This window comes from Lutra lutra, chromosome 15 (assembly GCF_902655055.1).
Source record: "Lutra lutra chromosome 15, mLutLut1.2, whole genome shotgun sequence".
NCBI lineage: Eukaryota > Metazoa > Chordata > Mammalia > Carnivora > Mustelidae > Lutra > Lutra lutra.
In genome coordinates, this window is record NC_062292.1 from 12444471 (window position 1) to 12472014 (window position 27544).

A 27544-nucleotide genomic window follows, 5' to 3' on the forward strand; every position below is an offset into this window, starting at 1 on the left:
TGTATTTCCCTGATGCTGAGTGACGTTGAGCACTTTTTCTTTTGTCTGTTGGCCATTTGTAAGTCTTCTTTGGAGAAATGTCTGTTCATGTCTTCTGCCCATTTCTTGAGTAGTTATTCTCTTAGTTGACCTCCTCTGAATAGCCCATACCCCGCAACTAGGTTGACCCTGACATTCCATCCCCTCAGAAAAAACAGATGATCTCCAACCAGGATACCCAGAAAGCTCACAGCTAGTAGATCATATTCTAACTCTCCCCAGCACTGTTGCCCCTGCCAAGTGACCTGTCTGCTTACCGAGGGTCCCTTCTGCTCGTTCCAAACTTGTTTATGCCGGTTGTTCTTATTGGTATGACTGACTAAAGGACAGATGAGCCAATAAAACATAAGTGTGGGATCCTCATCAGACAATCCATGTCACAAAAGAGTGAACACAGCTTGGCAATTAAATGAACTTTTTCTTATGTCTTAACATAAAATATGTAAGAAGCGTAAGGTGTACATTTTCCTTTAAACGCTTTTCAATGGCTACCAGGTATGTAATGAGACAACTCCTTCATCACGACTGTATCGGATAAGAGGTTTTCCATCATCTTAGGATTTTCTGTCCAGACTTGAATGAAAATAATCCCAAACCAGATACTTAAAAACCATTTTTTTTCTACTGAGCCTGGTCAGGGAGATTATGGATTTTGTCCCCACGGACTTATCTCCTGGCATTTTATTAAGAATAATTAGTAAGATCCACTTGCATTTTCTGAGCATGCACTGGTAGCTGGGGACAGACACTTTCCTCACCCATCCCCCAACACCCCACTTCAGCCCAGGGAAGCCACTTAACCTTCCATACATTGGAGCACCACATGTCCCGTATCCAGTTCTAACCATATTAGAAAAGGAAGGACAGTGAACCCTGTAGGGCAGCTCTTCCAGAACATTTCCCTTGGTTCTTTGAGACCAGTTGGGGTTTTGGGATCACTTTCCTTCATATGACCAGTTAGAGAAGGGACCCTGGAATCCGTGCCCTGGGCTCTCCAGAGCAGTGAGGTGGAAGCCTGAAGCTTCAGCTCTGGGAGGAGCTGCCAGGCATTGGCCACATCCTGAATGATGAGTCTCTTGGGGCTGGGGCAAGGGCATCTTACCTCTGATCCCAGCTGCCTTAGACCTCCATGCCAATTCCAAGGTCAGAGATGTGTCAGACCACTGGCAGGTGGAGACAGCCCTTGGAGCTGTCCCATCACAGCCCAGGACTCAGGCAGACACTATACCTACAGGAACAACCTCACGGTCCCTGGGGGGATCTGCTGCAATTTAAGGTGAAGGAATCTTGCCCTCTCTGAGCTTCAGTTTGTTCATTTCACTAGCAGAGGAGAGTGACCTATCGGCTTTTGTAGGCCCTTTCAGCCCTGCCTGTCCCAGAGGCAAGGACCTAGGAGCCACGGTGAGACCAGCCACCAGCAGAGAATGCACACTACCCAACCAGCGCCCCTTACTCAGGGTGAAGGGGTGAATAGGATATCCCTGAATTGGGGGTGAGAACCCAGGTCTTGGCAAACTCTTCCCCTCCCCAGGGGTAGATCTTGTCTGCCAAGATCCTGAATCTCTGAGAGGCAGGGGAGGGGCTGCTCCCACTGACTTGTGGGAGGGGCAGGGAGGAGATAGATGCGGGCGGAGCCCTAACTGTGGGCTCAGGGCTGATGGGGGAGTGCTGCCTGACGGATTCCTTCATTTTACCGGAATGTCCTGGGAAGGAAACACCTCTTGGGACCCTTGTCAGGGGAAGGGGGGAGGTTCCAGGACGCGGGACCAGTCACCGGCCTATCATGCCCTACCGCTGGTGGCTCCACTCCTGGGCTGGGGAGGGAACGGCTCAGTCCTCTTTGGGCGCCCGGAACTCCGGCATGCTCCAGGTCCGGAGCGGCGGCGGCGTGTCCCGCTCCACGTCCTCGGAGATGGTCCGGATATCACTGGTGAAGGGGGAGATGCGCGCTCGGGTCTTGAAGGTGGCCAGCGCCAGGGGGCCGCGGGGCCGCAGGCTCCACTGCCGAGTCAGCTTGTGGGCCTCCTCCTCCTGCTTCATTCTCTCCAGGACCTCCTGCAGCACCGAGCGGAAGAGCTGGGACACCTCCTGAACCTCGGGCTCCTGCTCCGCCAGCAGCTGCCGGAACCTGCGGGTGTGGGGCCGGGCAGGTGTCAAACCACCCTGGCTTCCCTGTGCACGCCCAGGGGTCAGTTCCCTTTCCGCCAGCTCCCCACTTCTGACGTCAGTCAGAAACTGCTGCACCTCCCTACCGCTCAGGCCAGTGCTGAGTTCAAATCCGCCCCCTCAGCTACTTCCAGCCTCTGTGGGCCTCAGCTTCCTCATCTGTAAACTGGGGTCATAGCTACTATTCTGTGTGTGTGTGTGTGTGTGTGTATGATATGTGTGTCTATGTCTATGTCTATGTGTATGTAAAGATCCTTACATTGACTCAGGTTATCAATGCCAGAGTAGTAAGGGGAGCCCACTGCTACCATGGTCTGGCCTTATCTATGCGAGGCTTTCTGGCTAACCTCTGCCACCCTTCCCTCCCCAGTAGCCAGAGTGATCTCTTCAAAATGTCTATCTGATGGTGTCACTGCCCTGTGATACTCCTTCCAAAGCTCCTGGCCACTGGCTGTGTGAGGTTTTCCTCTGCCTAAAATGTCTCTGCTTAGAGCTCAAAATGACAGATAGTTATCAGCAAGCCCACTTAGTGGTTTCCTCCACCACAGTGAGTCAGGACTTCTCACACTTTTCAGCAGTGGGACGGGAAAGCTGAGGGGGTGATCACGATCATACGTGTGTTCCCAGACTCCCCCTCTTTTATGAAGTTTAGTTTATCCACCTGGCTTCTCTCACCAGCCCCATCCCCATGACTCACTCCCCCCATTTCCCCCATCCCCAGTTGCTTCTGGAAGTAGGTACATTTTGGGGGGATTCTGAAGTACAGAACAAGAGAACCTGGAGAGGATAAGATTCTCAGCCTGGAGGAAGAAGGGGGGGGCAGGGCATGAGAAAGAGTACAAAATCCAGTGGGCTATGGATAGGACTGGAAACAGAGAAGGAATTTAAGGAGAATTTCCAAGAAAAAGGGGGTACAATAGGTGCTTACATTGGTTAAAGAGATGTGTGGCTGGAGATTTGAGGGATGTTCTGACGTTTTATTGTGGACCCGTATTCCTTTACTAGTGTTTGAGAACTGCACGTGAACCCGAGCAACTTTTGAAATTACCATTGGTTGTTGGACTACATTTCTTTGACTTTAACATGAACCCAGCCAAGACTGGGCCCTGTGGGTCAAACTTTATTAAGGTTACATTTATATTCAGGACAGCTGTGGTACCCAAGCTCTAAATCTCTACGTGTTCAATGCCCCATGCCTTGGAATACTTCACACACACACACACACACAAACACACACACAGTCCCCTGAGGCAAACTGTTATGAATGCTAGTGTGACAAAGGATAATTAAAAACTGAATTTTGGGAAAATTGTCTGCAAAACCTTTCTAAGAAGGTAATATGGACAATAAACTAATGGAGGAGAAAGAGCCAGCTGTGTTGAAATCCAGGGTAGTGATAATCCAGGAAGAACAGAAAGCTCAAAGGCCTGAGGTTCTCTCCCATGAAAAGTCCTGTGCTCCCCAAGAGCTGCCTCCTGCCTCCTTCTGAGCCCTTAGCTCTGGCCTGGTGTGCTCTGGGCTCTTGCCGATTCCTCCTTCTGCCTCACTCCTTTTAACAGATCCCTGGATCGTGCAGCTGCCCTGACTCCAGTCCTGCTGGCCTCGGGCCCCTCTCCCTGAGGCTGCACCCCTGGGGTAGCAGTGCACCTCTGGGCCCCGTGCCCGTGCAGGGGTTACCTGAGGATGGCGGGCCCACAGTAGGAAGGGTGGATCTTGGCACAGACGTCCTCTAGTTGTAGCCGCTCGCCAGGGCTGAGGTCGTAGGTGGGCCGGGGGGTGCTGGCCAGCCAGCTGTAGTCGACCCCGGTGCAGATCTTCCTGACTGCATTGCCGCGCTCCCACTGCTGCCTCTCCGCCTCTCGCATCTGCCCTGCCAGCTCCATCATGAGCGTCTCCAGCACCATCTCGGCGGGCCTCCGGGAGGACAGCCTCGAGGGGGCTTCATTCCACCGCAGCCAGGGGATGAGGGACATGGCCCCCCCAGCCCCTGCCGAGATAGGGAAGGAGTGTGTCTTTCTTGGGCCCCTCTGTCAGGGTGGGGGAGAGCAAGGGGGAAGGAGGAGAGCTGGGACCCGAGAGAAGACCTGCTCCGCCGTCACAGCTGGGTGGCCTGGAGTAAGTTGCTTAACCTTTCTGAGCCATCATTTCTAATTCTGGAAGACAAGATTGGGCTGTCGTGAGAAGCAGTTGTGAATAAACTTGGGGCACTCTAAGCGCCACATGAAAGTATGATAGTCTCATGGTTATAATGACCCCTGATACATCCTGATGGCGGAGGCCAGGGAAGATGCCTCTGGAATCCCCATGAACTCCAAATAAAGAAGGAAATATACTGTGTATGGCTGAGCACAATCTTATCCCTGCAATTTAAGGGGGGAAAATACATGACTGCATCTTCTGTCAACCCAAAAGGAAAACACCTGGGTTTCTTAATGCCCCAGTCTGCTGCTGAAGGAAGCCTGGAACTGTATGGGGTTGACTTCATCCTGCAAAGGACACAACTTACCTACTGTTCATTCATTCATTCAGAAGCACTGATCAAGCATTGTGTGCACATCTGTGGAAGAACACACACAGGAAAGCATATCAGGGACCTGATGCCCAGGAGATGTCAATGGAAAGAGGTAAATGGGAATGGTGAAGCATACTGTGGGCATTGATGGGGAGGGGAAGGAGTGACTCTGGGGGTGAGGGGGGTCATGGAAGGCTTGTGGACAAGAGCAGGCTGAAGGGGGAATACTGGCTTCAGACACATGGACTGATGGAGAAGGTGTCCCAGGTGGAGACCCAGCCATGGTACAAGGAGAGACGTGTGCAAGGAGCATCAGCTTCAGGAGCAGGGACCTTAACTCATCATATTTCCACAAGGTCTTGTACAACACAGCTTTTGTGAATGGCTGACTGGATGGGTGGGTGGGTGGATGGGTGGAAGGACGGATGATGGATGGTGGATGGATGGATGGTGGGTGGATGGGTGGATAGATGGATGGACGGATGGATGGTGGATGGATGGTGGATGGATGGATGGATGAATGATGCCTGTCAGAAATGGGTTTGTGCCTCTGACAGCAGTGACGGTGAGGGCCATTCCTGGGCTAAAATCTAAAGTGGGTCTTTGAGATGCCCCAATTCCCCTGTCTATGCCTTCCCCCCCCTAAGGAGCTCCCCATTCCTGCACCAATGGTCTTCCTGCCCAGACCCTCCAGATGCTGAGAAAAGTGACCGGATGAACTCAGTCTCAGCAACATAGCTGTGAAGCATGGAGACACACACATTTTTAGGCAGCCCTCCCACCACCCTGCAGAGAAATGAACTGTTAATGCTTGAGAATCAGACACAAATAGGAAAAGTATTATGGGGCAACAGTAGCCTCCTGGAGTGGCATCAACGAAACCTCCTCTTTACCCATGAACCACCAGTTCCCTTAGCAACCATTATATTTAGGAAGTTTAAAACTTTCACCCTCCACTCAGCTAAGACTGTCACCAGCGGGGCCTCAAATTACACCCTGACTCCTTCCCCGGGAGGTTGGGAGGGAAGGACACAAACCATCAGATTCTGTTCTTGGGATCAGGACACTTAGAAGATTTACTTCTCCACCCTTAACTGCTTCCTGTGTTCAGAATCATAAAGCTGGGCGTAGTGTGGGGAAAGGGGTGAGGGATGGAGGTGGGCTGTGTTCTGTCCTGAGAGCTGAGCACCAGGAGCCTCTACCCAAGGCAAAGGGATCTGGTTGAATCAGGCAATGGGACCCTTTGTAACTGAACATGCTATGTTCCCTGTAGTAGCAGGTGTTTGTGTTTTTACAAGTACACGGGTCAGGTTGATGCTTAACAGCAGAAGAGTGAGCGGTACCAGGTCAGGTGTTCATTCAACTGCATGGAAGGGTACTCCAAGTCTGGATGGGTTACCAGTCCCCACAGGGGCTGCTGGTGGTGCTGGGCCACTCACAGCCCCGTGCTCTCTCAGTGTCCCTCCCTCCCCTGCCTGGGGACTTACCACTAGACTCAGCTCCTTTCTGGAAGTGTTTCCTGACACCTTCCCTGACACACTTTTCCTAATGTGATCACTCTCCACTTGGTCCCCTGACTGCGCTCTGCACAGACATTTTTCACAGCCCCAGGAACACTTCATGGAGCGTGACCATCTGTCTCCCGGACTGTGTGTGTCCTACGTGGGCAAGGATCATGCCCTATTCATGCTTCCCTCCCTGGTGCTGGATGGTACTGCTGTGGTGCTCAAAAAATGCCAAATGAATGAGTGAATGAACAAAGGAATGAATGATGAATGAATGCAGGCAGGCATGGTGGTGGGAGAGCCAGCAGCCCCACAGACCTGACCTCCCCCGAATGAAGGGGCATTTGTCAGCGGCCATGGGAGAGACAGTCCCTTCTGGCCCCCATGGCTCCACACTCTCCTGTCACGTGGAGACCCCTCCTCAGGAGGAGATATTGGCCGAACTGTGTGGTCATGAGGACTGACCCTACCGGGATGGTTCCCGCTTCTCTGCCCCACTGAGCCTCACACTAGGACGCTTCCAAACCTGGCCCACGCCCTCCTTCCCCAGGAAGACATCTTTGGCTAACCTCCCTCAATCCTTCCATCCCAACATCGCCCCCCCCCCCCCCGATCACCAGGCCATACTGCACCTGCCCCTCAATGCTGGGCACCTGTCCCTGGAGTTTCACCAGCCTGGAAGATGAATGAATGGGGAAGAGACCAGTGGGACTCAGGGTAGAGGGATGTAATGCCTTGGAATGAATGTCACCTGCCTCAGACCCCCTCCCCTCTCCAAACACCCTCCACTCCCTGCCACACCCCTTCCGACAGCACAGGTCCTAACTCACCTGAGGCTTCCCAAACCCAACCCCACTGACCCTTCCCTCCTGTGGAAAGAGTCTTCCATTGGTTTCCATCAAGCCACAGTCTTTGGTCCAGGTCCCACCCCGGTCTGCCTTGTACCTCAGTCTGCCTCCTGGGACTCTGGTCACCCCTCCCCTGGCCTTCCTTGGGTTGTTGCTGTTCCTTGGGGCTCTGTCCAAGGCTGTCTTGTTTTAATAGGCCTCATCCTTTCACTCGTCTCTAATTACTTCCTCAATGTCCATAGCTCCCAAATCAAAATCCGGAAGCCATTTGTCTCTTGAGCTCCAGGTGCGGGTGTCCAGATGCTTCCTGGACACCTCCCCTAGCAACTTCCACATCCTTCCCCTGTAGCTGCTGCTTCTCCCCGGCCCCGGCCTGGCAGTGGGCATAAGCTAGTTGCCCAGTCTAATGCATCATCCTTGTCTCTTTCTTTGCCCCATCGGTCAGATCTTACATCCAATTCCTGTTGATTCTTCCAAATTTAAGTATTATCATTCTCCTAAATCTGTCCATTCTCTTCCTCCTTTAGTTTTGGTCTTGACCATCTGCCAGATGTATTACAGCTGCTTCTGGCCAGCACCCCAGGGCTGGTCCTTCTAATCTAATCTCCACTCTATTTCCCTTTTATTGTGGTGTTTTTTAAAAAAGCAAATAACATGAAATTTACCATCTGAAAGATTTTTAAGAGTACAGTACAGTGGTGGTAACTATAAGCACGGTGTTATGTGATTATTAAGTGATCTCTTGCACTTTTTCCTCCTGCAAAATCGAAATTCCATACCCACTGAACAGCTTCCACTCAAAGATTTAAAAAATGTGGTCTTTTTCTTTTCTAAGTAGGCTCAACACTGAGCCTGGAGCCCAATGTAGGGCTCACAACCCTGAGATCAAATCCCGAGCTGAGCCACCCTGAAAGGTGCCGTGAAACTGGGATTCTTCTAAATCATAAGCCTGATCATGTCACTTTTTCATTTTCATTAGATACTGTAACATAGAGAATGGGGTCTGTGAGCTGTGAGCCTGTCACCCCCATACCTCCTCCCTTGCAAATTTCACTGGCTTCAAGATATCAATAGAAATCTGAAAAATTGAAATGAAAAAATTAATAATAATTCCAAATGGGAGGTGTAAAACCCCTTTCAAATTTTTATTTAAAAGTAATCATAATGTGGATTCTTTTTATGATGTTGTTTGATGTGATGTGGGGTGGGACTTCCAATAGTCAAAGCGTCTGTGGCCTTTGTTTAAGCCCAGGGGTATTTAAAAGCTTTCAGTTGTTCCCAATGTCCTTAGACCCCTTAATATGGCTTCCGGGCCCTTTATCATGTGGCTCCTGTTCACATGGTCAGCTTCATGTCTCATCAAACTTCCCCCTTCCCCTGGCCTACACACACACACACACACACACACACACACACAATGTGCCCTGCTTTCTCTTGCTTTTAGGCCTTTGCACGTATCTAGAACATTCTTTTCTTTTCTTTTACTGAGGTATAATTGACATGTAACATTATAGTAGTTTCAGGTGTACAACATAATGATTTGATATTCATATATATTGTGAGGTGATCACCCTAATAAGTCTAGTTAATAACTGTCCCGATCCATGGTTACAATTGCCTTCTCTGTGATGAGAATTTTTAAGGTCTACTCTCTTACCAACTTCCAAACATGCAATACAACGTTATTAACTACAGTCATCCCCAGGATTCATATATTTTATACCCAGAAGTTTGTACTTTTAGGCCCTCCTGCACCCAGCGCCCCCCACCCCACTTTCCACCTGCTGTCTCTGGCAACCACCAGTCTTTATCTCTGAGCTCAATGTTTTGTTTTAGATTCCACATATAAGTGAGATCATGTGGTATTTCTCTGTCTGATTTATTTCACTTAGCATAATGCCCTCAAGGCCCATCCCTGTTGTTGCTAATGGCTCGGCCATAGAGGATCCTCCTGTGGCAGGGGAATACAGAAGAAAGGAAAGGTGGGAGGCACTGAAGACAACTTTTATCTCCACACCAGACTGGTCTCCAAGTGTTGGCAGCAAAGCCACCCCAGGCCCGGTCAGGGCACCACACATTTGCTAGGGGATTAGGGCAGTGCCGTAAATGGAACCTCACATTCCATGTGTCTAAACATTTAAGTTACAAATTAGGTTAACAGACTATTCAATAAAAAATGTTTTGCTTTTCCTTCCTTGTCAACTGTACCTTCACAAAAACAATAACAAAATCAAGCTCAGATCCAAACTGAGAATTCTTGGACTCCCAGGAGAGGGCTCTTTGCTAGAACATGGCGGCATGGGTTGAGCCAGCTCTGGCTCTCATCCTGTCCCCCTTCTTTTCTCATACCACGAGGGACCTGGCAAACATGTGGGGACAACCCAGCTTTCATGTCTAAGGCCCATCCACATGCCTACCAACCACCACTTCTTTGCCACACTTAGACCTGGGACTGTTCATGTTGGTGATGTCGCCCACCCTGGAAAGACTGGGCCCTAGAGGAAACTTTGTTCAGGCTCTGGAAGTGGGCGGGAGACTGTCTGGGCCAGGAATTCTGGGTCTAAGAATCTAAGGCCTGATGTGGAGGGGAAGTGACCTCTGGGTATGTATGTCTTCCCAATCCCCAGACTCTTTGCCCCAGGACGGTGGGGCTAGAAGAAAGCCAAGGTGTGGTCTAGTGCAACTCTGGGTTCAAGGCTGTGCTCCTGACCCGAGCTGGCCCCTAAAGACAGGTGCTCACCCAGGGCTGTGCGGGGTGACCTCGCCTGAGTCTTGGGTTCTGTGGGCTCTCAGCGTGTCTGGCCCAGGTGGTGGAGCTTCTTAAGGGCAAGGGGCAGGTTCTGAATTTTCTCCCTCCTCCCCCAGCCCTCAGCAGGGCTGAAGCCATGGACAGAGACAAGGTTTCTGCTGGAGCTATTTCTGTCTCCGGTGCCAGCTGTTGTCCCGAGAGGCTCTTTAGCAGGTCTGATTAAGTTCTTAAAGGGGCAAAGGAGGGAAAGAGGGCTAAAGAGGGCTAAAGAGAGAGAGAGCAGGACAGAGGCGGGCCAGCCACACAGACGCCAGAGGTCATTGGCTTAGCCCACAGCATCCCCAAGACCTGACCCATAGCCAAGTCCCGACTGAATCTGTGTTGTGACTGTCTGGGGAAGAATATGATGGCCAAATGGGGTCCCATGACACCCAGAAGGCTCATCAGAACAGCAAGTGTAGTCTTCTCTGGGGACTTTGTACAATTTGGATTCGACTCCTCCCCATCCCCCAAATCTGGTTTAACCCCCCTCCCTCTGTGGCAAAGCCAGACTCCTCAGTGTGAGCTTCAGGTCCCCTCACACTCCTGCTCACGGCTGGGCCTTGGCAGCACCATGGTGACTCTGGAACCTTCCCAGGATGAATGCCGGCTTCCCATTCAGTCAACAGCACCTACAGCCTGCCTCCAATGCACGAACATTAATTGAATCCTTGTTTAAAACAATTAGGACTTGGGGCGCCTGGGGGGCTCAGTCGGTTAAGCGTCTGCCTTTGGCTCAGGTCATAATCTTGGGGCTTGGGATGGAGCTGGGCTGGGCTGCCTGCTCCGCGGGGAGTCTGCTTCTCCCTTTGCCCCTCCCCCTGCATGATCTCTGTCCCTATCTCTGTCTCTCTCTCTCTCTCAAATAAATAATCTTTTAAAAATTAAACAAACAAACAAAAAAACCCAATTAGGACATTGGGGGAAATTGGAGTATGAACTTAGGTTAGGGAAGGAGTGTTGATCTTTTTAGGTATAAAAATAGTGTTATGGTTGTAGGGGGAAAAGGGACAAATAGCCCAACTTAGGAGGCCATGTTGAAAGGTTCATGCCTGAAGCATCACGGTCAGCAATGTCTTCTGTTCCAGTTCTTCAGAAAAATGTTGCATACACATGCACACACTCACTGAGAGGGCAAGTAGGGCAAAATATTCACGGTGTTTTATGGGTGTTTAGGGCACTCCCCTTCCAACTCTCCTGCATCTCGGAGCATAGTCACAATTTAAAGCTTGGGGAGAAAACCTAATTCAGAACTCACTTTCTGCAGGAAGACTTCCCAACTCATTCTATCCGGTGGACCTGACTTGTTCTTCTGCGCCTCTGCCCACGGTTTCCGTCCACTTGTACAAAGCACTGTGGCATTTCTGCACGGATGTCCTTGGGTGTGGAGGGAGCGAGCCTCGGCAGATGCTGGGCTGGCCTGCCTTCCAACACACCCCGCCCGGCCACACACGGGTAGGCCGGCTGCCGTGCCAGGGCTCCCTCCGGGAGTTACTGAAAGTAAAGAAGGGTGTTTTTCTTTTCCCTACCTGAGTTTGTAAACCTCAATGTCTTGTTCATTTATAAAGCCCTTATGTGGACATCTTTTCCTGATCTTCACAGTACTGGGAAGTAGGTACCTTATTACCCCAACTTACAGACAGGGAGACTGAGGCTTGGAGCAGTGCAGGTGGCTTGGACACAGGCAGCATCTGGCAGGGATAGAAAGGCAGAGGAATTGAACTTAGGTTTACTCTGCCAAAAGCTGTGCTCGTCTCCCAACACCAGCCAGCCTCGTCTAAGCAGGGTGGGCACATGCCTCACGGCGCTGTACTCCGTACTGCAGCCGCTCCCTTGCTCCACAGGCCCGTCCTTGCTTGTGTCCCTGTTGTCCCTCCCTTCCTGATCGTGTGCTCCTGGAGGGATTAGCCCTGCCACTAGATTTCATCATTTTACATGTTGATGGAGAGGCACATAGATTACTAGATCTTAAATTGATTTTTAAAAAATACATAAATAGCTACATTTCAGTACAGCTGGTTTCTTTCCTTACTGAATTTTATGTGTTTAGAAACATTTTGCTGAGAATGTGTCCAAAGGTGTTAGAGACTTCCAAAGGGGTCTATAGCATAAAAAATAAAGGACCCTATGGTTTGACTCCAGCATTGACTCCAGAACCCTGGCTTCTGGTCATGGCACTGGGAGAGCTCTGCCCCCTGGATGGAGGGAAATTTCAGGTGGGTAGCCTCAGTTTACCCCCACCAGCAGGAAAGCCCTCCCGTGCACTCTCTGCCTTTCAGCATCACTCGGCTCAGAGCTCCTTCATTCACTTCCTTTCCTTCCCCTTCCTTATCCCTTCCATGCCCAGACTCTCTGAGCTCTTCCTTCAGCCTGTTTTTGAACATCCCTGAGGATAACGTCTTTTCCATGGCTTCACCAGCTGTGGCTCGTTAGATCCGCTAGCTCCCCAAGCTCCAGGGCAAGAGGCGTCTGGTCCCAGGCAGTTAGCAGTCAGAGGGGAGCGGGGATGTCTCAGTGGAGGGAACAATTAGAAGCAAGGCTCTGAGACCCCTACATCAGGCATGAGAGGATCCCCTGCTTCTGGGGAGTGCCAGGCCGCTAGCCCTGTGGCCAGCCAGGGAGGGACGGTAGAGCCCTGGTCAGGAAGCTGTTGTCTCAGTACAAAGAGAGCCGTGCCCAGGCCCTCCACTCAGAAGCAGGGCTCTAACAACTGACCTGGGGTGTCTGCTGGCCAGAGCGAGGGCTGCCTCGCGTGTCCCCCAGGCCCACGGGCATGGAGTGGCAACTTCGTTGGACTGTCCCGAGCTGCCCCTGCCTCAGAGACCAGGCAGCATGACCCTCTTTCTGGGCAGAAGCCTCGAAACATGTGCAGAGAGTAAGCACTCTGCTCTCTGACCTTCCTTCCAGTCCTGTTAGAACCAAGGCCCAAGGCCCACTTCACAGATCACGAATTAACCTCACTTCTTTTCAGCATCGTAGAAAAGCAACGGGGACTCCACCAGGCCAGGTGTGACTCGGCCTGAGCTGCTGACCTGTGGGCCTCCTTCTGCCTGACGAACACCTGCTCCTCTTCAAGGCTCACTTCAAGGGTCGGCTCCCCTCTGCCTGCCCCTCACTGATGCCCCCTGAGGTGGAACTGGGTGCCTGCCGTGCATGGCACGAGGGCCCAGCATACCATGGCATCTGTAACGAATACATTTCTCACTTTTTTGGTTCTTTCCCTCTCTCCCCTGCCAGCTAGGAGCTCTGAGAGGGCAAGAGCTCTATTTGCTGAATCTGCTGGCATGTAGTAGACATTTCATAGATGGTTCCTGAATGTATGAATGAATGAATGGCAGCCATCCTCCTCATTCTGAGGCAGAGGTGCAACCAGGAGGGGTCACGTGCTCGGGCCCAAATGACCATAGTCACTGTGGGGTGGGGAGGGGTGGCTGATCCCCAGGAAACTCTTTGCTGACCCGATGGTCGCAGCTCAGACGTCTCTTCCCAAGCCCTCTCCTCTCCCGGGAACACACCCACACAGCTGTCAGGCTACCCCTCCGGGTGTGTCACCGGGGCTCACAGCCTGAGGTCTACACACCACCCTCGTGTCTTGGGCACAGCTGTGTCCCAAGAGCCTACTCTTAGTAGGTGCTTGAGTCACAATTCTCAAATCGATGAGAGAATCTCTGGTGGGTTTCACCTCTCTTCCCCTTACCCGGGGCCTCCCCATCAAAGCAGAAAAGAAAAGGCTGAGGCTTGCTGGTTCCAGAGCAGACGGACCTATGGCTTCTCGAAGGACAGGTCACAGCTCCGAGGATCCCGTGGAGTTCACCAATCCTTGTGGGACGGATGAGCCCTCCCTGAAACCATCTGGGCCCTGGGCTCAGACAGCTCGGGAGGCTGTCCCCAGCCCCCGCAGCCCCGAAGCCGCCCCTCCCAGCTCCAAGCTCGGCCCTGCCTCTGCTCCGGAAGGTGCCAGGTGGGGTTGCTGCTTCCAGGGTTCGGGTGGGGAAGCCACAGTCTCTCGGGGAGACCACCTTCTTACCTGGCTTTCTGAGGCCAGCCTCTCCGGAGGTGAAGGGTCCAGCGGGGGTCCTGCCGTCTGCTTTCCAGCCTGAGAGAAGAGAACGTCCGGGGGAGGGAAGACTATGTCCTAGACCTCTCCCTCCTCTTTCTCATCGCTGTGGGCTGCTGCCTCCTGCTCTTCCCTCTCTGTGTCTCAGAAGTTGTAGGGAGAGAAAGCAACGCTGACCGGAGGAAGGATCCAGCCTGGGCTGGTGTTTGTGGAGTGTGTGTGTGTGTGTGTGTGTGTGTGTCCCAGGAGGCCGGAAGCACAGCTCCTCCCGAACTCGGAGGCAGCGGCCCCGCCCCTGCTCTGCGGTTGCCATGGAGACCCACCTAAGCCTCTTTCACCTGGAGCTGTATTATCTGTAGAGCCAGCCGGGCTGGCCTGACCCAGATGCCTGGGAAGACCCAGGTGGTGAAGAGCACCTGCGTCCCCGCTCGGGGTGGGTGGGGTGGCACCAACTGGGGTGGGGGTGAGTTGCTGGGGGCACGATGGGGAGCCCATCGTGGTGCAGCTCCCCTCTTCCCGCCTGCTTCCCTCCTCCAGAAGAGGGGCGATTCCAGGTGCTGGGGGGCTCGCCTTTGCCTCCCTGCATCCTTACCTGTTTTCCTCTTTGCTGCTCGGACTTCTCTCTTTCCCTCAAGGCAAGCTCAAGGGCAGGAAGTTCTGCTGACTTTCTGGAGAAGGGGACGAGGCCCAGGAAGGAGTCCAGGGAGAAGAGGGGGCATGGATTGCGGACTGGCTGGGAGGCGTTTGAGTATTTTGCGGGGCTGGCGCGAGCCTTCTGTGGCTGTTCTCCGGGATCCCACACTGGCCCGTGGGCCTCCTCACTGTCCCCGCGCTTACCGCAGGCCGGATCCAGGGCCCCCTGAGGCCCAGCCTGCGCCCACCAGACGTGAGGGGCCGCTGGCACGGATGCCTGTCGCGCTGCCAGCAGCTGGGGCCCTCGGGAGCTGCGGCACCTGCCACCAGATGATGGGTGGACTGCCGGACACATCTAGCCCTGATGGTGTGCACAGTGAAGCAGAATGCACAGCCAAGGGGAGATTAAGCCACGACGACCTGGTCTGGCCTGTCCACCTGCCTGCCCGCATGTCGGGCTCTTCCCGGGAAGCTCGGCCACTCTGTGCTGGAGGGACGCTTGCTTCCGCCGGGTGACTCTGCCTTCCTCATCCGGCTTCTCAAGCAGGGCTCTTAAGTCAGGATCCGGCCGCTCCTTCTCTTGACCAGCTCATGGCGCAGAGAGCCGCTGGCCCTGGAGGACGCCACATTTTGGGGAGCTGAGCTCACGTCCTTTCACAGTTCCCATGTGGCCCCTGCCCCAGGGCCAGCGGAGGCCACAGCATCCCGAGGCCAGTAACCAGAAGTTCCCACCTCCACCTTGGCACATCCTCAAGGGCAGAAATTCTAAGGCATTTCTGTGCCAGACATGGGGGTATGGACTAGCAGGACAAGAAGGCTCTGTCCTCCTTTTGGAGAAGGTACTAGAAGTGATTCAACGCGACCAAGTCACATACAGATTCATGCCACACAGAGGTCCAGAGCACTGTTTTGTGCGGGCACACTGGTGGGAGGTGGCTGGGACTGGGAGATCCCGTTCCCCTCCCCCTCCAAGCGTCCCAACGGAGCCTCTGGGAGGCTGGTCAGAGGAGTAAGAGATGGAAATCTCGGCGGAGCACAGGGAGCAGGGACAGTATTAGGGTTCAGAGCTAAAGACTTCTGTCTTTCTACTGTACGACCTTGCGTCTACTACTGGCCATTCTGTTTGAATGAAAAAATTTATCCCTTTTCTAGGGCCATGCATTAGTCTTAACACCGCACCCTCAAACACACACACACACACACACACACACACACACACACAATTAATGTAAATGAGGTCAGTGTTGTCAGCCATCAAAAGGAAGATTTCATCGCAGCAAGTGGTGAGCTTCTGAACCCCTGACCTGTGGCTCTGGGGAACACGCACGAAGATGACAGAGGTTTTTGTGTCTTCCTTCCTGACACAGCTGGCTCCTTTCCTGCCCTTTTCCATGATGCCAGGTGTAGTCCCTGCCTGCAGCCTTGACGCCATAACTCAAAGACGGCTTGGCGTTTGTGCTGACTGCTGATTTATTCTGATCTGTTAGCCTGCGGAGGCCTTGGAATTATCCGTGCTGAGTGTGACTTTGTACTGAAGAGAGAAGGTGGTGCTTGTTTTTTCTCTCTTTTGACATCAGAGGGAGTTGCTGAAGCGTAGTTAAATATCCAGCTGCCATTCAGAGGGAGAAACACCAGTGGGGCTCATGATGTTGCCTCACAGACAGCACTTGGTTAATAAATTGGAGGTGTGGAATTATGAAGCTGTTGGGCACAAGGCTAGATTAGAAACCAAGGAGAGATTGGAGAAGGTCCCTGACCCCAGATGTCAGGCTGCTCCTCCCGCTCCCTTCTCCCTGGCTTCCTTCCAGACAGTGAGGACTGCTCCAAACCCTTTCTTTTTTTTGTTTTGTTTTGTTTTAAAGATTTTATTTATTTTTTTGACAGAGAGAAAGGGAGACCACAAGTAGGCAGAGAAGCAGGCAGAGGGGGAGAGGGAAGCAGGCTCCCCTCTGAGCAGGGAGCCCGACATGGGACTCGATCCCAGGACCCTGGGATCATGACCTGAGCTGAAGGCAGAGGCTTAACTCACTGAGCCACCCAGACGCTGCTCCAAACCATTTCTAACCACTCGGTCGTGCATGGGGTTTTCAGAGTCCTACAGAAGGTCTGTGTAGCCCAAATTCGGAATGAGATTGTATTAAGCTGACACAATATTCATAGATACAGACTCATACCTCTTCTCTCCAGGCAGCCTTCTCTCCACTCCTGCGGCCACATTTTCTTCTCCAAGTAAAGGCAACACTGTACCTGATGACAGGAAAAATGAAAATGCTCACTCTCCCCTCAGCTGACTTGCTTAAGCCCCAGCTCCCTTTCTCTGTCCTTTTTCCTCCCTCCTCCCTCTAGACTCAAATGCATCAAACTAAAGGGAACTGAGGAGAGAGGCACAAAGCATTTCTCATTCATTCATTCACAGAGTGTTGACTGTCTACTCTGGCTAGACCCATTTCCATAGAATTCACTTACTACCACCTTCCTTCAGATGCTGCCCGGTGTTTTGACAGACTGACCTGAGAGCCTTGGTGGCGGAAAAAGCTAGCTGTCCACCAAAGCTTCATGCTCCCTTCCCGAGTATAGACACGTTTCTGGGAAGCAGCTGTCCACACGGGGACTCTGTCGCTCAGCCTCCCTGGCATCCAGGTAGCACCAAGTGACGACGGAATGTGGGTGGACGGGAGGCAGGCCACTGCAAGGTCGGGCTTAGAATGTCTCTAATGTATGTTTTCACCTTCCATCTTTTCCCACTTGCTGATGGGCAGCAAGGACTCTGGTCCTGGAGCACAGTGGAGCCACAGTTTGGAAGGAGGCATGGTCTAAATTATGTGGAAGACCGTCCACCAGTCACCCCTGCTGAACTCTAATAGTGCAAGAAATGTCTGGATCAAGCCATTTGGGGTTTCTCTGCCACAGCATTGGCCCAACCCTAACTAGTGGAAAGCCCTGTGGGTAGGGATGGCTGTGGAAACCTTCGGCCCTTCCCTTGGTTCCTGGAGATCAAAGCTCTTCCTGACATGTTCCCTCCAAGATTTCCTATCCTCATCCCAAATAAATTAATCACCTCACTCCCCATTGTCTCATGCCTTGTGCACAACGCACCCTCTGCCCCAAGGGCACTCCGACCTGGGGAAGTCTTACTTATCCCTCGAAATTTAGCTCCAGTGGTAAAACCCTAGAAAGTTTTCCTATCTTCCCAGCTGCTCCCTCCTCTCCATTCCCTGAAGCTCCATTCTTAGTTCTGTACATATAGCTGACCTTCATTACTCACGGATTCCATATTGGCCAATTTTCCTACTCGCTAAAATCTGTTATCCCCAAATCAATGCTCACGACACTTTTGTGGTCATTCCGGACCTTTACAAAGCATTGAAAAATTTGACTCGCCCGGCAAGCACATCCCCAGCTGAGGCCAAACAAAGCGACCCTCGACCTTCCCGTCTTGGCGCTCACACTGCGAACAAGTGTCTTTGTCACGGTCTGGTTAGTGCCACACTTTACCCACTTGGTGCTTTTTGCTGGTGATTCTCCATCTGACACGGCCCCAGGTGTGGCGCTGGAGTGCCACATGCTGGTCCCAAGCACAAGCGGGCTGTGACGTGCCTTACAGAGAAAATACCCAAGCTTCGTCCAAGTCCGAGTTACAGCGCTCTTGGCCATGAGTTCAGTGTTCACGAGTCAACAATATATAAAAATAACACTTGTTTAACCAGAAATACACACAAAATGAGGTTACGGAGGGAACAGTTGGCACAAACGTCATGACCGGAGGCTTTTAGGAAACTCACCCTGTATTTCCCCCAGGAGCGATTGTTCAGTATTTGCTAATTCAACGTTTGCAGTGACTTTTAGGACATTACCTCAGCTCATGAGAATCGGCTGTGCCTGGCGCTGTTTCCTGAGCACGGGGTTCCGCATCCCCGGCGGAGGGACAGCTCCTCAACGACAGGGATCCCAAGCCCCAGCACTTGTCACATACCGGTTTGTCCTGCGTGGGTTGGAAGATGACAGTGAGAGCAGCCTGAGCCCGGTGTCTGTGCTAAGCGCGTGTCCCAGACCTGCCCCTGAGTACTCCCTGAACCTGAAAGTGCCCCGGGAGATGAACTGTCACGGCTCAAGGGCCTGCAGGCAACAGACAGAAGCCAGGCAAGGACAGACTGTGAGGTGCTAAGTGCACACCGTGGGGGGTGGGGTGGCAGGTGGAGCCGGGGGCATCAGAGGGTGACCCCGGGGGCCTGGGCAGGTTGCATCTAGTCTCCCTAGGAAAGCAGGGCAGCCCCTTCTGCTCACGCTGGAAATGCTTCTGGGAGGAGGCCAAGTAATGGAAAACCAGTGGGAAGAGGGGGCCTGGTGTGTGGCAGTGCATCAGGGAGAGCAAAGCCCGAGGTGGCACGCGCTAATGGGGGCCCTCTGGGTGGGCACCGGTGTGAGACCGTGGAGGGGATGCCCCGGGGCCTGGGAAGAATGACATGGGAGAAGGTGTGACTGTGAGGGGGGGATTACCACGCAGACCTGATCGTTGCATGTGAACCTTCATAGATTCTAGAATCAGTTCCCGAGGAAGAGCACCAGTGAGCCCCAAGCATGGGGGCAGCCCAGCGGTGAGTCCGCTGCCGGCCTCCCAGAGGCTGTTTGAACCGGGTGCGAAGAAGGAGGGGGAGGTCGGGTTGTCCGGGCACTCTGACTTGGGTGGTGGCAAGATGTGACATCCGCGGGGAAGCCAGGCTCAGCTCTGGCTGTGTGGACGTGGAGCGGACTGTGTGACTCCCCGTGGAGAGATCCATGGCCAGCTCCATGCCGCAGGAGAAAGGGTTTGGGGAAAGATACAGATGTGGGGGTGGTCAGGAGCAGGGTAAAGGGGTAGCTCTGGGCATAGGTGGACAGACTCAGATCACAGAGGACCACAAGAGAAGAGAGCCTGGGACAGACCCTCCAGCCCGGGAGGAACAGGCTGGGAAAGCACCAGGGAGCCGGGTGTCCCGCGCTTAGTTCAGCTGCGTTCCCACCCAGGGCTGTGCAAAGGAACACAGGGGAATTAAGTAAGCACCTCCTGGGTAATGCGTCTCCCCAGTGTCCTGACACCATCCCAGGGCCCCGGCGAAACTCCGGGCCGTGTTATATAGGATGTGAGCACTTAGGAGAGGGAGTGAGATAAGTGGCACTAGCAGATATTTACAATGGGTCTGGAGAAGGACCCCCAGAGAGACGGAGGAAGGGTGGTCAGGGAACGTCAGCAGTGACGCCTCTGGTGTCCCCGTCCCATCTTGATGGCCCGTGTCTGCTCCGAGCGCAGCTCTGGAGGGCAGTTCTTTTAGAAGTCAGAGGTTCCTCTAACTGACAACACCCGCTTGATCTCACAACCACCCGAGCCTGAGGACGCCCACTGGGCCCACCGGTGACTGTAGTCCCCGAGCATGGGGCAGCTAGTATCACTGGGGACAGTCTTCAACCTATGGGGGATGGGAGCTGGCAGATAAACGCTCCAGACTCCCGTCCATTGGAAGGTATGATGTCACGATTCCCAGGGGACCCCCAGGGACTCAGACCCTGCTGCCCTCGGTGGCGGCCCTGCTAACACATCCTGGGCTGGTTTCCCTCCTTCCTGTCTCACTCTCCCGTGCCCTCACTCCTGCCTCCTCCCAGGCTCCGAGAGCCGCCTCCACAGCCTTGTCCTGGGCTCTCCTTCTGGAAAAGTCGAAATGTAGGGTTGGGTGTGACCTTAAATGTCACCAAGAGGTCAAGTAGCAAGCTGCCCGGGAAGAGCCAATAGCAACAGGGTGGTGGTGCAGGTTGCTGGGTGGACACTGCCATTGGAGCGCAGGGGCAGGACCAGTCCCCCCGGGCAGCCACCCCAGCACGCCGACACCTGCCCTGTGTGACCCTTAACACTGAGCTCAGCCTCGGTCCCCAGAAAGAATTATGCCCTCAGCCGGAGTTGACGGAAGGGTTTCTGGACAAACTGAATTGGGGGGTTTTCATCACATCCTGAGCTGCAAACTCTGTCAACATTCTGTGGACATTGACTTTTCTCAGCCACTGCCAGGTCCCCTGTCTGCTGCCTGGACCCTCTGTCCTGCTGGCTCCAGGATACCTGTCCTCCACGTAGTGGGGTCCCCTCTCACAGCCACCTCCCTGAGGGCCAGGCTTGCTCATTCGATGACCTGAGCGGTGAGCCACAGCGAGAAGCCTCAGGTCTGAGCGATCCTGTCCCTGGGGACCCCATGTTGGCAGGGAGCCTCCTCCCACAGTGGCTTTGTACAGAGAAGACATGCCCAGGACAACAGACTGGCCGATCTGGTGCAATCTTTCCCCACGAGTCCATGCAGATGCCTTTCTGTCGCATACAAAGGATAGAAAACAAGTCTTTCCCCCAGAGTCCTTTACAACAGACTCACAAATGGCTCGAGCTTCCATGAGCCCTTGGGGAACTCCAAGTGCACTGTTTTCATTCACCACATCCGCCCCCCCTTGCACATCCCGGGCCCCACTCATCCCCTCAGCGGAGGCTCACTAAGCACCGACTTTGTGCCAATCCCAGGCTTGGTGCCTCCGTTGGAGGTGGAGAAGGCAGGCTCCTCTGTGCCCCCCGGGCTTCCAGCCAGAGAAGGGTAGCAAAGCCGTGTGCTGCGGGCTGAAGGCACCGCAGAGATCCAGGGATGGTCCCTGACAGCAGCCCCCGTTTTCCCAGCTCCCAGTCTCTCCTACACCACACACACACCCCTCTTTTGTCCCTGGGTTGCTCAATGGAGAGAATCCTGGAGCAGCAGGGGGCTTGGATGCCCTTTACTCCCACAAGGCTGAGATGAGGAGCTCAGAAAGGGCAAGCAACTTGCTCACACAGCACAGCAGGTGGGTGACAAAGCCCGGACAGTAACCTGTGCTCCTTTCTTCCAAACTTCCCCTGCCCCCTGCTGCATTGATGGCATCCACCAATCAGATAGAAGCCCCTGGGCACATACACCCTAAGCTTTGGTCATGAGCACCAAATTCATCTCATTTTCTCTGTGTTACAAGTGCTTTATCTGGAGGGGACAAGGAGGTGGTGTGTGTGTGTGTGTGTGTGTGTGTGTGTGTGTCTGTGTGTGTGTGTCTGTGTCCGCGCACGCACATGCGCATGTGCGTTGGGTGGAATTCCATGTTATTTGCTCTTTTCATAATCCTGGAAGGCTGCTTGGAAGAGGAGGTATTTCAGCAGTCTTTCAGATAGATAGACACCCTTGGTGGGCTGTTTAAGGAGGGATCCCAGGGACAGGAGGAGTAGGGATTGCATCTGAAATCCAGGGCTAGTGAAAGAGTCAGGATGTCAGTGGAAGCCAAGCACCTGTCCTGTGCAAGACCCTGTACTGGCTGCTGGAAGTTGCCAGAAGGTAGCAGCAGGCTCCCCAGGGTTTCTTTCACCTGTGCCCTTGGTTCTTTCCTCAGAAGATAAAACAAAGGCACTTTAAGCCCCTCCTGCCAAACAACCAGTCAGGAAAGGAAAAGAGCAGAGCCATCCAATCGGACCACAGAGGGCCACAATGCATGTTGAGCCCCTAGCGCTTGTCACTGGGGCAAGAGGCCCCTTTCACTTCTAGGTGGGAGCTGCCAGCTGCCTAGAATCTCTGGAAGCCCCGAGGGGAGGAAATTGGTCATGGGAATTGAGAAACCAAGACCCCAAACTTGTTCTGACACATACTAGAAGTGATCTCACTGTCCACCAACGGAGCGGCTACTTACAAATTATGCAACATCAACAGCCCAGACTTTATCCAGCCATAAAATAATAATTGTGTTGGGGTGCCTGGGTGGCTCAGTGGGTTAAGCCTCTGCCTTCGGCTTAAGTCATAATCCCAGGGTCCTGGGATCGAGCCCTGCATCGGGCTCTCCGCTCAGCAGGGAGCCTGCTTCCCCCCTCTCTCTCTGCCTCTCTGCCTACTTGTGATCTTTGTCTGTTAAATAAATAAATAAAATCTTAAAAAAAAGAAAAAGATAATAACTGTGTCAAATTTGCTTTCTAGCTTCCCACCCTGTAGAAACAGCAAGACCCACCACGGTGGGTGTACACATGGATAAAGGCAGGGAGAGGTAAACTGCACCCCAGAAAGCCCTGGCGTTGTGCCAGAATTCCCGTGTTAGCTTCGGCAAAGAACAGGACTGCCTATGTGCTGGGATTCTTTTCAAGGTGTTTGATCTGTGGCTAAATTGCCCTTGAAAACCAGTCTGATATTTAAAAAGGACTCTTGAAGGAAAAGAGAAGGTTACTCATTGATTTCCTAGCCAGTAGCTTTTCTGTTTGTGCTAAGGTCACCTGATGCTCTGGATGGACGGGTGCTCAGAGAACCATAGCACTCCTCTCCACTTGAACATTTCTTCAAAGGCTGTCGAATTCAGACTCCCTGCCCGGCTGGGTCTTCTGAACAGGCTAAACATGACACGCACATAATAATTCACTCTGTAAAAACAAAAGCGTCTGCTTGACTCTAGAGTTGGACAAGATCATCTTAGGGGACGTGTAACTATAAACGATCTGTCTGGTCCATGCTGTCCTGGGCGGACACAAGTCGTGTAAGGCCACCCTTGTGGGGCTGGGTGAATCTGTTGGATGACTTCACCAAGGAAGGATTAAACACAGAAACCCAAGGTACTCGTTTGCTGGAGAGTCATGGCGCCCAGGAAGGAAAGTAAGGGGCAATCATTTTGCATTTGCAGACCACCTGACCGTACAAAACACGTTCACGTCCTTTGTTTCATTTTATTAGCAAATATGGGTCCTCCCTCACCAGGGCCCAAGGAGGAGGGCAGGGCAGATTCCTGTGTGCTGGGGCTGTGGAGAATCCTAGCACGCATTCTCTGAGTCCAGAAAGCCTCAGAAACCCTTTGCTCTCTGGTGTCTGAGCTGAGCGGCCCAGAATCATCCTCAAACTCATGGGAGCTTAGCATAGAGGCAGCGGGGCCTTATGGATGAGGAGTGGGGCTCTTCAAAGACCTGTACCTTTCTAGTTTCAAACCTAGACCCATACTTGTTTGCTGTGTGATCCAAGCTTTGTGCTGGAACTCCTCTGAGCCTCGGGTAGAATTTAGGGCAAGATTACCTTCCTTAGAGAGTTGTGAGGACCAGAGGAGATATGTATGTAACACATCTTGTCCAGCAAGAGCCCTACTCAGAATAGCCCCCTCAGTAAACTCTGGGGACCCCCCCAGAGTCCATTTCTCTGTGTTACTGTACTGGCATGTTGAGGGGCAGAGCGCATGGCCCCCATTTCCTTAGTTCTAACAAAAGACACCCCAACAGTGGAGACCTTAGCTCTGTGAGAAGGAGCAGGGTGGTGAACGGGCTCTCTCATTCCCCCTATTCCAGACTCTCCTGGAGCCCTCAGGACAGCAAGGTGCCTCCAGCGCAGACCCGGACCTGTCCCCAGGGGCAGGCTTCTGGCTGTGGACAGGGGCCCAGTCAGAGTCCCATCTTGTCCTGCCAGGAGTCATCCCTGCCCACCGAGCTCCAGACCAAACCCTGAGGTTCCTGGCAGTGCATCCGGAGACAGACTTTGCTCCCTGGTGGAAGAGATGCTGTGTTCAGGGCCCAGGCTGGGCCCTCTGGGAGACTTGGGGATGGGAGCCTGGCTCCCAGAGGTCTCTGTGTTTCCAGGTCCTGTGCAGACACCCATGCCCATCATGGGTCCTCAGTTTCCCTAATGCCCTGACAGGAGAAAGGGCCTAGTCCGCCACAGGCAGGCCTCTGCAAGGCCCCTGGCACACCGGCTCGTCTCATTCCCACAGGTGCCCCCATGATGGCGTTCGGAGTGTCTCCCTTTGCCAATGAGAAAACTGAGGCTCGGGTAATAATTGTTGAAAGTTTCAGAGCTCAGACTGGCAGACCCGAAAGGCCAGGCCCTTTGCCATCACCCCAGAGGCCAGAGCTGTCACTCATGGTTCTGGTGATGGCTGCCCAGGGTCAGAGGCCCCCTCAGGCTGATGGAACAGGAAGGGAGCCCGGTGTTCAAGGAGCCTGGCCCTGTGGCTGGGGTCCTATTTCCATGGTTTTTGAGAAATGGAGCCAACCCAAGGCTCACACCTCTCACTCTGTGCACCCTGACCTAGAGGCCAACTGTGCACAGAACTGCCCAGTGGGCAGCCCCCGGGGCTCCTGTGCGTGCGCTACCTCCGATCCTATACCTCTTCCACAGTCCTCCTTCACTGGGGCAAGTCAACCCCCAGCTCCCTTGTGCGATGGGCAGACGCGGAGCGGGGTCAATTACAGGGCTCAGAACTCTCTGGGGGCCCCAGAGACTTCTACCTGTTTATGCAGAAGTCAGGCACCACACCTGAGGGGCTCCTTGGAGAGGTTGCCAGAAAGCTCAACTGTGCTTCTCCTGCCTGCCCTCAGTCAGTCCCCAGGGCCACCCGCGCGGGTAAACACGGCAACAGGAGTAACCTGCTCTCATTACCCGGCATCATCCTGAACTCAAACATCTCTCCCTCACCAGCCAAATAGGCACGGAGGCCTTTGAGCTTTGGGCTCCAGCTGGGAGACCAAGTTATTCTACCCATCCCGTGCATCCCATACCTGTCCCCAAGGAGCTACTGAGTCCTCATTGCACAAATGCCCTCCAGTGGCTTCCTCCACTTCTCTGAGGGTCCTGACATTTGGTGGTAGGAACTTATGCTTCTTTATAATCCACCTTCTTCCAGAAACGGCCTGATGCCTAGTAGGCATTCAATACACTGGTTAATAAAATTATTGATTTACATATTTTTGAAATCCATGCAATACATGATCAAATTAAATTTTATAAAAAAATGGATACTAAGGCCCAGACTGTGGCCTTGAAATGCCATCTAGCCCTGAAACTAAGGAAGGTTTCTCGGAGAAGAGGCTGATTCCAGGCCTGGGCAGGAAATGTATCAGGCGAACCTGAACTTCTTCTATTGCAAAGCAAGGAAACCATGGAAGACTGCTACAGCCTACAGGCCCGATGGCAATGTCGAGTCAGCGTGGGTTTGATCAAGCGCCCAGCCTTGCTGAGGAGGTGCGTGTAGCAAGAAGTTCAGGGATTTTCAACTGTGATCAGAGAGCTAGAGAGTGAATCCGAACCCGATGTTCTTTCTGCCTCTGCTGCTCACTGTGCAGGAGCACAGGAACCAGGCTTTAGGGGCAGCCTTGGGTAGGCCTTGAGAACACGAGCACTGTGTTGGGCTGCCTGAGTTCAAATCCAGTCCCACCACTTGCTAGCTACACGATTTGGAGAAAATTATTCAGTCTCTCTGTGCCTTGGTGTGTTATCATCCCTCACAGCACCTACTTCATAGGGCTGTGTAAGGATTAAATAAAATACATAAAACAGGGTCTCGAACATGGGGAGTGCTCAATGGAAGTTGAGCTTTTATTATCTGTACTTACTACTTATTTTATTTTTATATTTATTATACAATATATTATATATTATTATTTACAACATAATATAGTAATATATAATTATATGATATATGATAATACATAATACATAATACACAATAAATATTAAAATAAATAAAATATATGATAAATAATTAAATACAAATATAATATAATATATAAATATATAATATACGAATTAGTGATAATAATTATAATAGATTACATTTTATTTATTATTTATTATCTGTATTCATGGAGCATAGCTTTCCCTGGGTCTCAGAATGGTAATTCTGGGCGGGGAGAGAAATACGGGTGTTGAGACAAAAGAGAGACGATGGAACCCCCCAAACCAGCTGCACTTCAAATGTTGAGAGTCGGTGTGCAGGAAGTAAAACCCCAAGAGCCATGACACACCTTTACAGCACAATGATCTGCCTCTGCAGACCCATTTTCAGACACTGCCTTATTGTGGCCTCATAACAACCCTGTCTGGTGGGTACTTTTACCCCCACTGTGCAGCAGGGGAAATGGAAGCTCTGAGAAGCGAGCTCCTGCCCAAGTTAGGCAAGTAAGCGGGGAGGGAACTCCAGGTGGGGGACAGGCTGAGTTACTCTGACCACCTGCAGGGGAGCAAGACCTCAGGGGCCGCAGGGCCTGCAGCACGACCTACCTGTACCGGTGGTTCTCAGTCCTGAGCGTGCACCAGAGTCCCCCGGAGGGTGTGTTACCGCGGGAGGCGGGGCCCAGCCGCCGAGCTTCTGATGTCGGAAGTCAGATCCGACCTGGAGCCGAGCCAGCCCGGCGCGCTCCAAAGGTGAGCAGCGGCGACATCTGGTGGCGAGGAGGGGGACGAACCTCGGGTTCCTGCGAACCTCTGCCCCCGCGGCGCCCACCGGTCCAGGGTGGTGCGGGTCAGGGCAGCACCTCCCAGACAGATTGTAACAGGCCCAGTTCCTGCCGCGGAGTGTGCGGGGGCCTGCGTGCCTCGTGGTACCCTAGGGCCTGGGAGACCTAATCTTGCCTTTTCAGTTCGGAACACTTTCATCCTCATTTTTTGAATGAGTTCCCTCCCTGGTCTTTCCACCTGTGAACCAGGACCTTGAAGTCTCGGCCACAGAGGGGACGGCCGCGGGGTCGCCAGGGGGACTGCTCGGACGCCGTGTCTCCCTGGACAGTTGCGTTGAGCCCATAGGAGCATTTTACAATGTAGCGCGACATGCATCCTCGGCAGGATTTTCGGACTGATTCCGGCTGCCGCGAGGAATTGGGAGCGGGTGGGGACGGGAGCCCGGAGGCCCGCTCGCCGCCGCGCTCTGATTTCCTCCGGTCGCGTAGTCGCTCACGCGGTAGACCGGGGAGTAGGCGGCCCCGGGGTTGGACAGCTGTGGGAACAGAAAGCGACGCCGGGCCTGTGTCTTCAAGACCTGGGGTGGGTTCTGCCCTCTGCCCCTGAGCCGCGACACGTCGGGCACCTGGCCGCAGCGTTGGGATTGCTCTTCCAGCAGAGCGCGAAGACGAAAGCAACCACTCAGGCGGAGGCGCCCTGCGGAGTCCGGCCCCGGGAGCGGGCGCAGGAGGAACGGTCGGTTAGAGGGGGCCCGCCAGGGGCGCCCCGAGGCGGGATGGCC

At 53.2% G+C, this 27544-nt stretch overlaps 1 protein-coding gene across 5 annotated transcripts; it reads right to left on the minus strand.

The window, feature by feature from the left end:
- RD3 (RD3 regulator of GUCY2D) lies at positions 1 to 27544 on the minus strand. 5 transcript variants are annotated; one of them, XM_047705419.1, is made up of 11 exons: positions 26587 to 27544; positions 22830 to 22973; positions 18403 to 18530; positions 16723 to 16795; positions 13886 to 15161; positions 12820 to 13041; positions 11496 to 11549; positions 4712 to 4762; positions 4290 to 4358; positions 3883 to 4192; positions 1 to 2167 (listed from the first exon to the last, which is right to left on the minus strand). In XM_047705419.1, the coding sequence occupies exons 10-11, from the start codon at positions 4176 to 4178 to the stop codon at positions 1870 to 1872; spliced, it is 594 nt and encodes a 197-aa protein (XP_047561375.1). In that variant the 5' UTR covers positions 4179 to 4192; positions 4290 to 4358; positions 4712 to 4762; positions 11496 to 11549; positions 12820 to 13041; positions 13886 to 15161; positions 16723 to 16795; positions 18403 to 18530; positions 22830 to 22973; positions 26587 to 27544; the 3' UTR covers positions 1 to 1869. The 5 variants fall into 5 exon arrangements, with proteins under 5 accessions (XP_047561375.1, XP_047561373.1, XP_047561374.1 ...); XM_047705417.1 differs by lacking the exon at positions 12820 to 13041 and having other exon boundaries at positions 3883 to 4358; positions 13886 to 13954; positions 14508 to 15161; XM_047705418.1 differs by lacking the exons at positions 11496 to 11549; positions 12820 to 13041 and adding an exon at positions 13556 to 13677 and having other exon boundaries at positions 3883 to 4358; positions 13886 to 13954; positions 14508 to 15161.

What these genes read in the sequence shown, in the direction of transcription:
- RD3 (XM_047705420.1), bottom strand. Translation starts at nt 4,178, where the DNA reads ATGTCCCTCATCCCCTGGCTGCGGTGGAATGAAGCCCCCTCGAGGCTG. An exon ending in TGTGGGCCCGCCATCCTCAG is followed by an intron (nt 2,168 to 3,882) that starts GTAACCCCTGCA and finishes CCACACCCGCAG; the next exon opens with GTTCCGGCAGCTGCTGGCGG.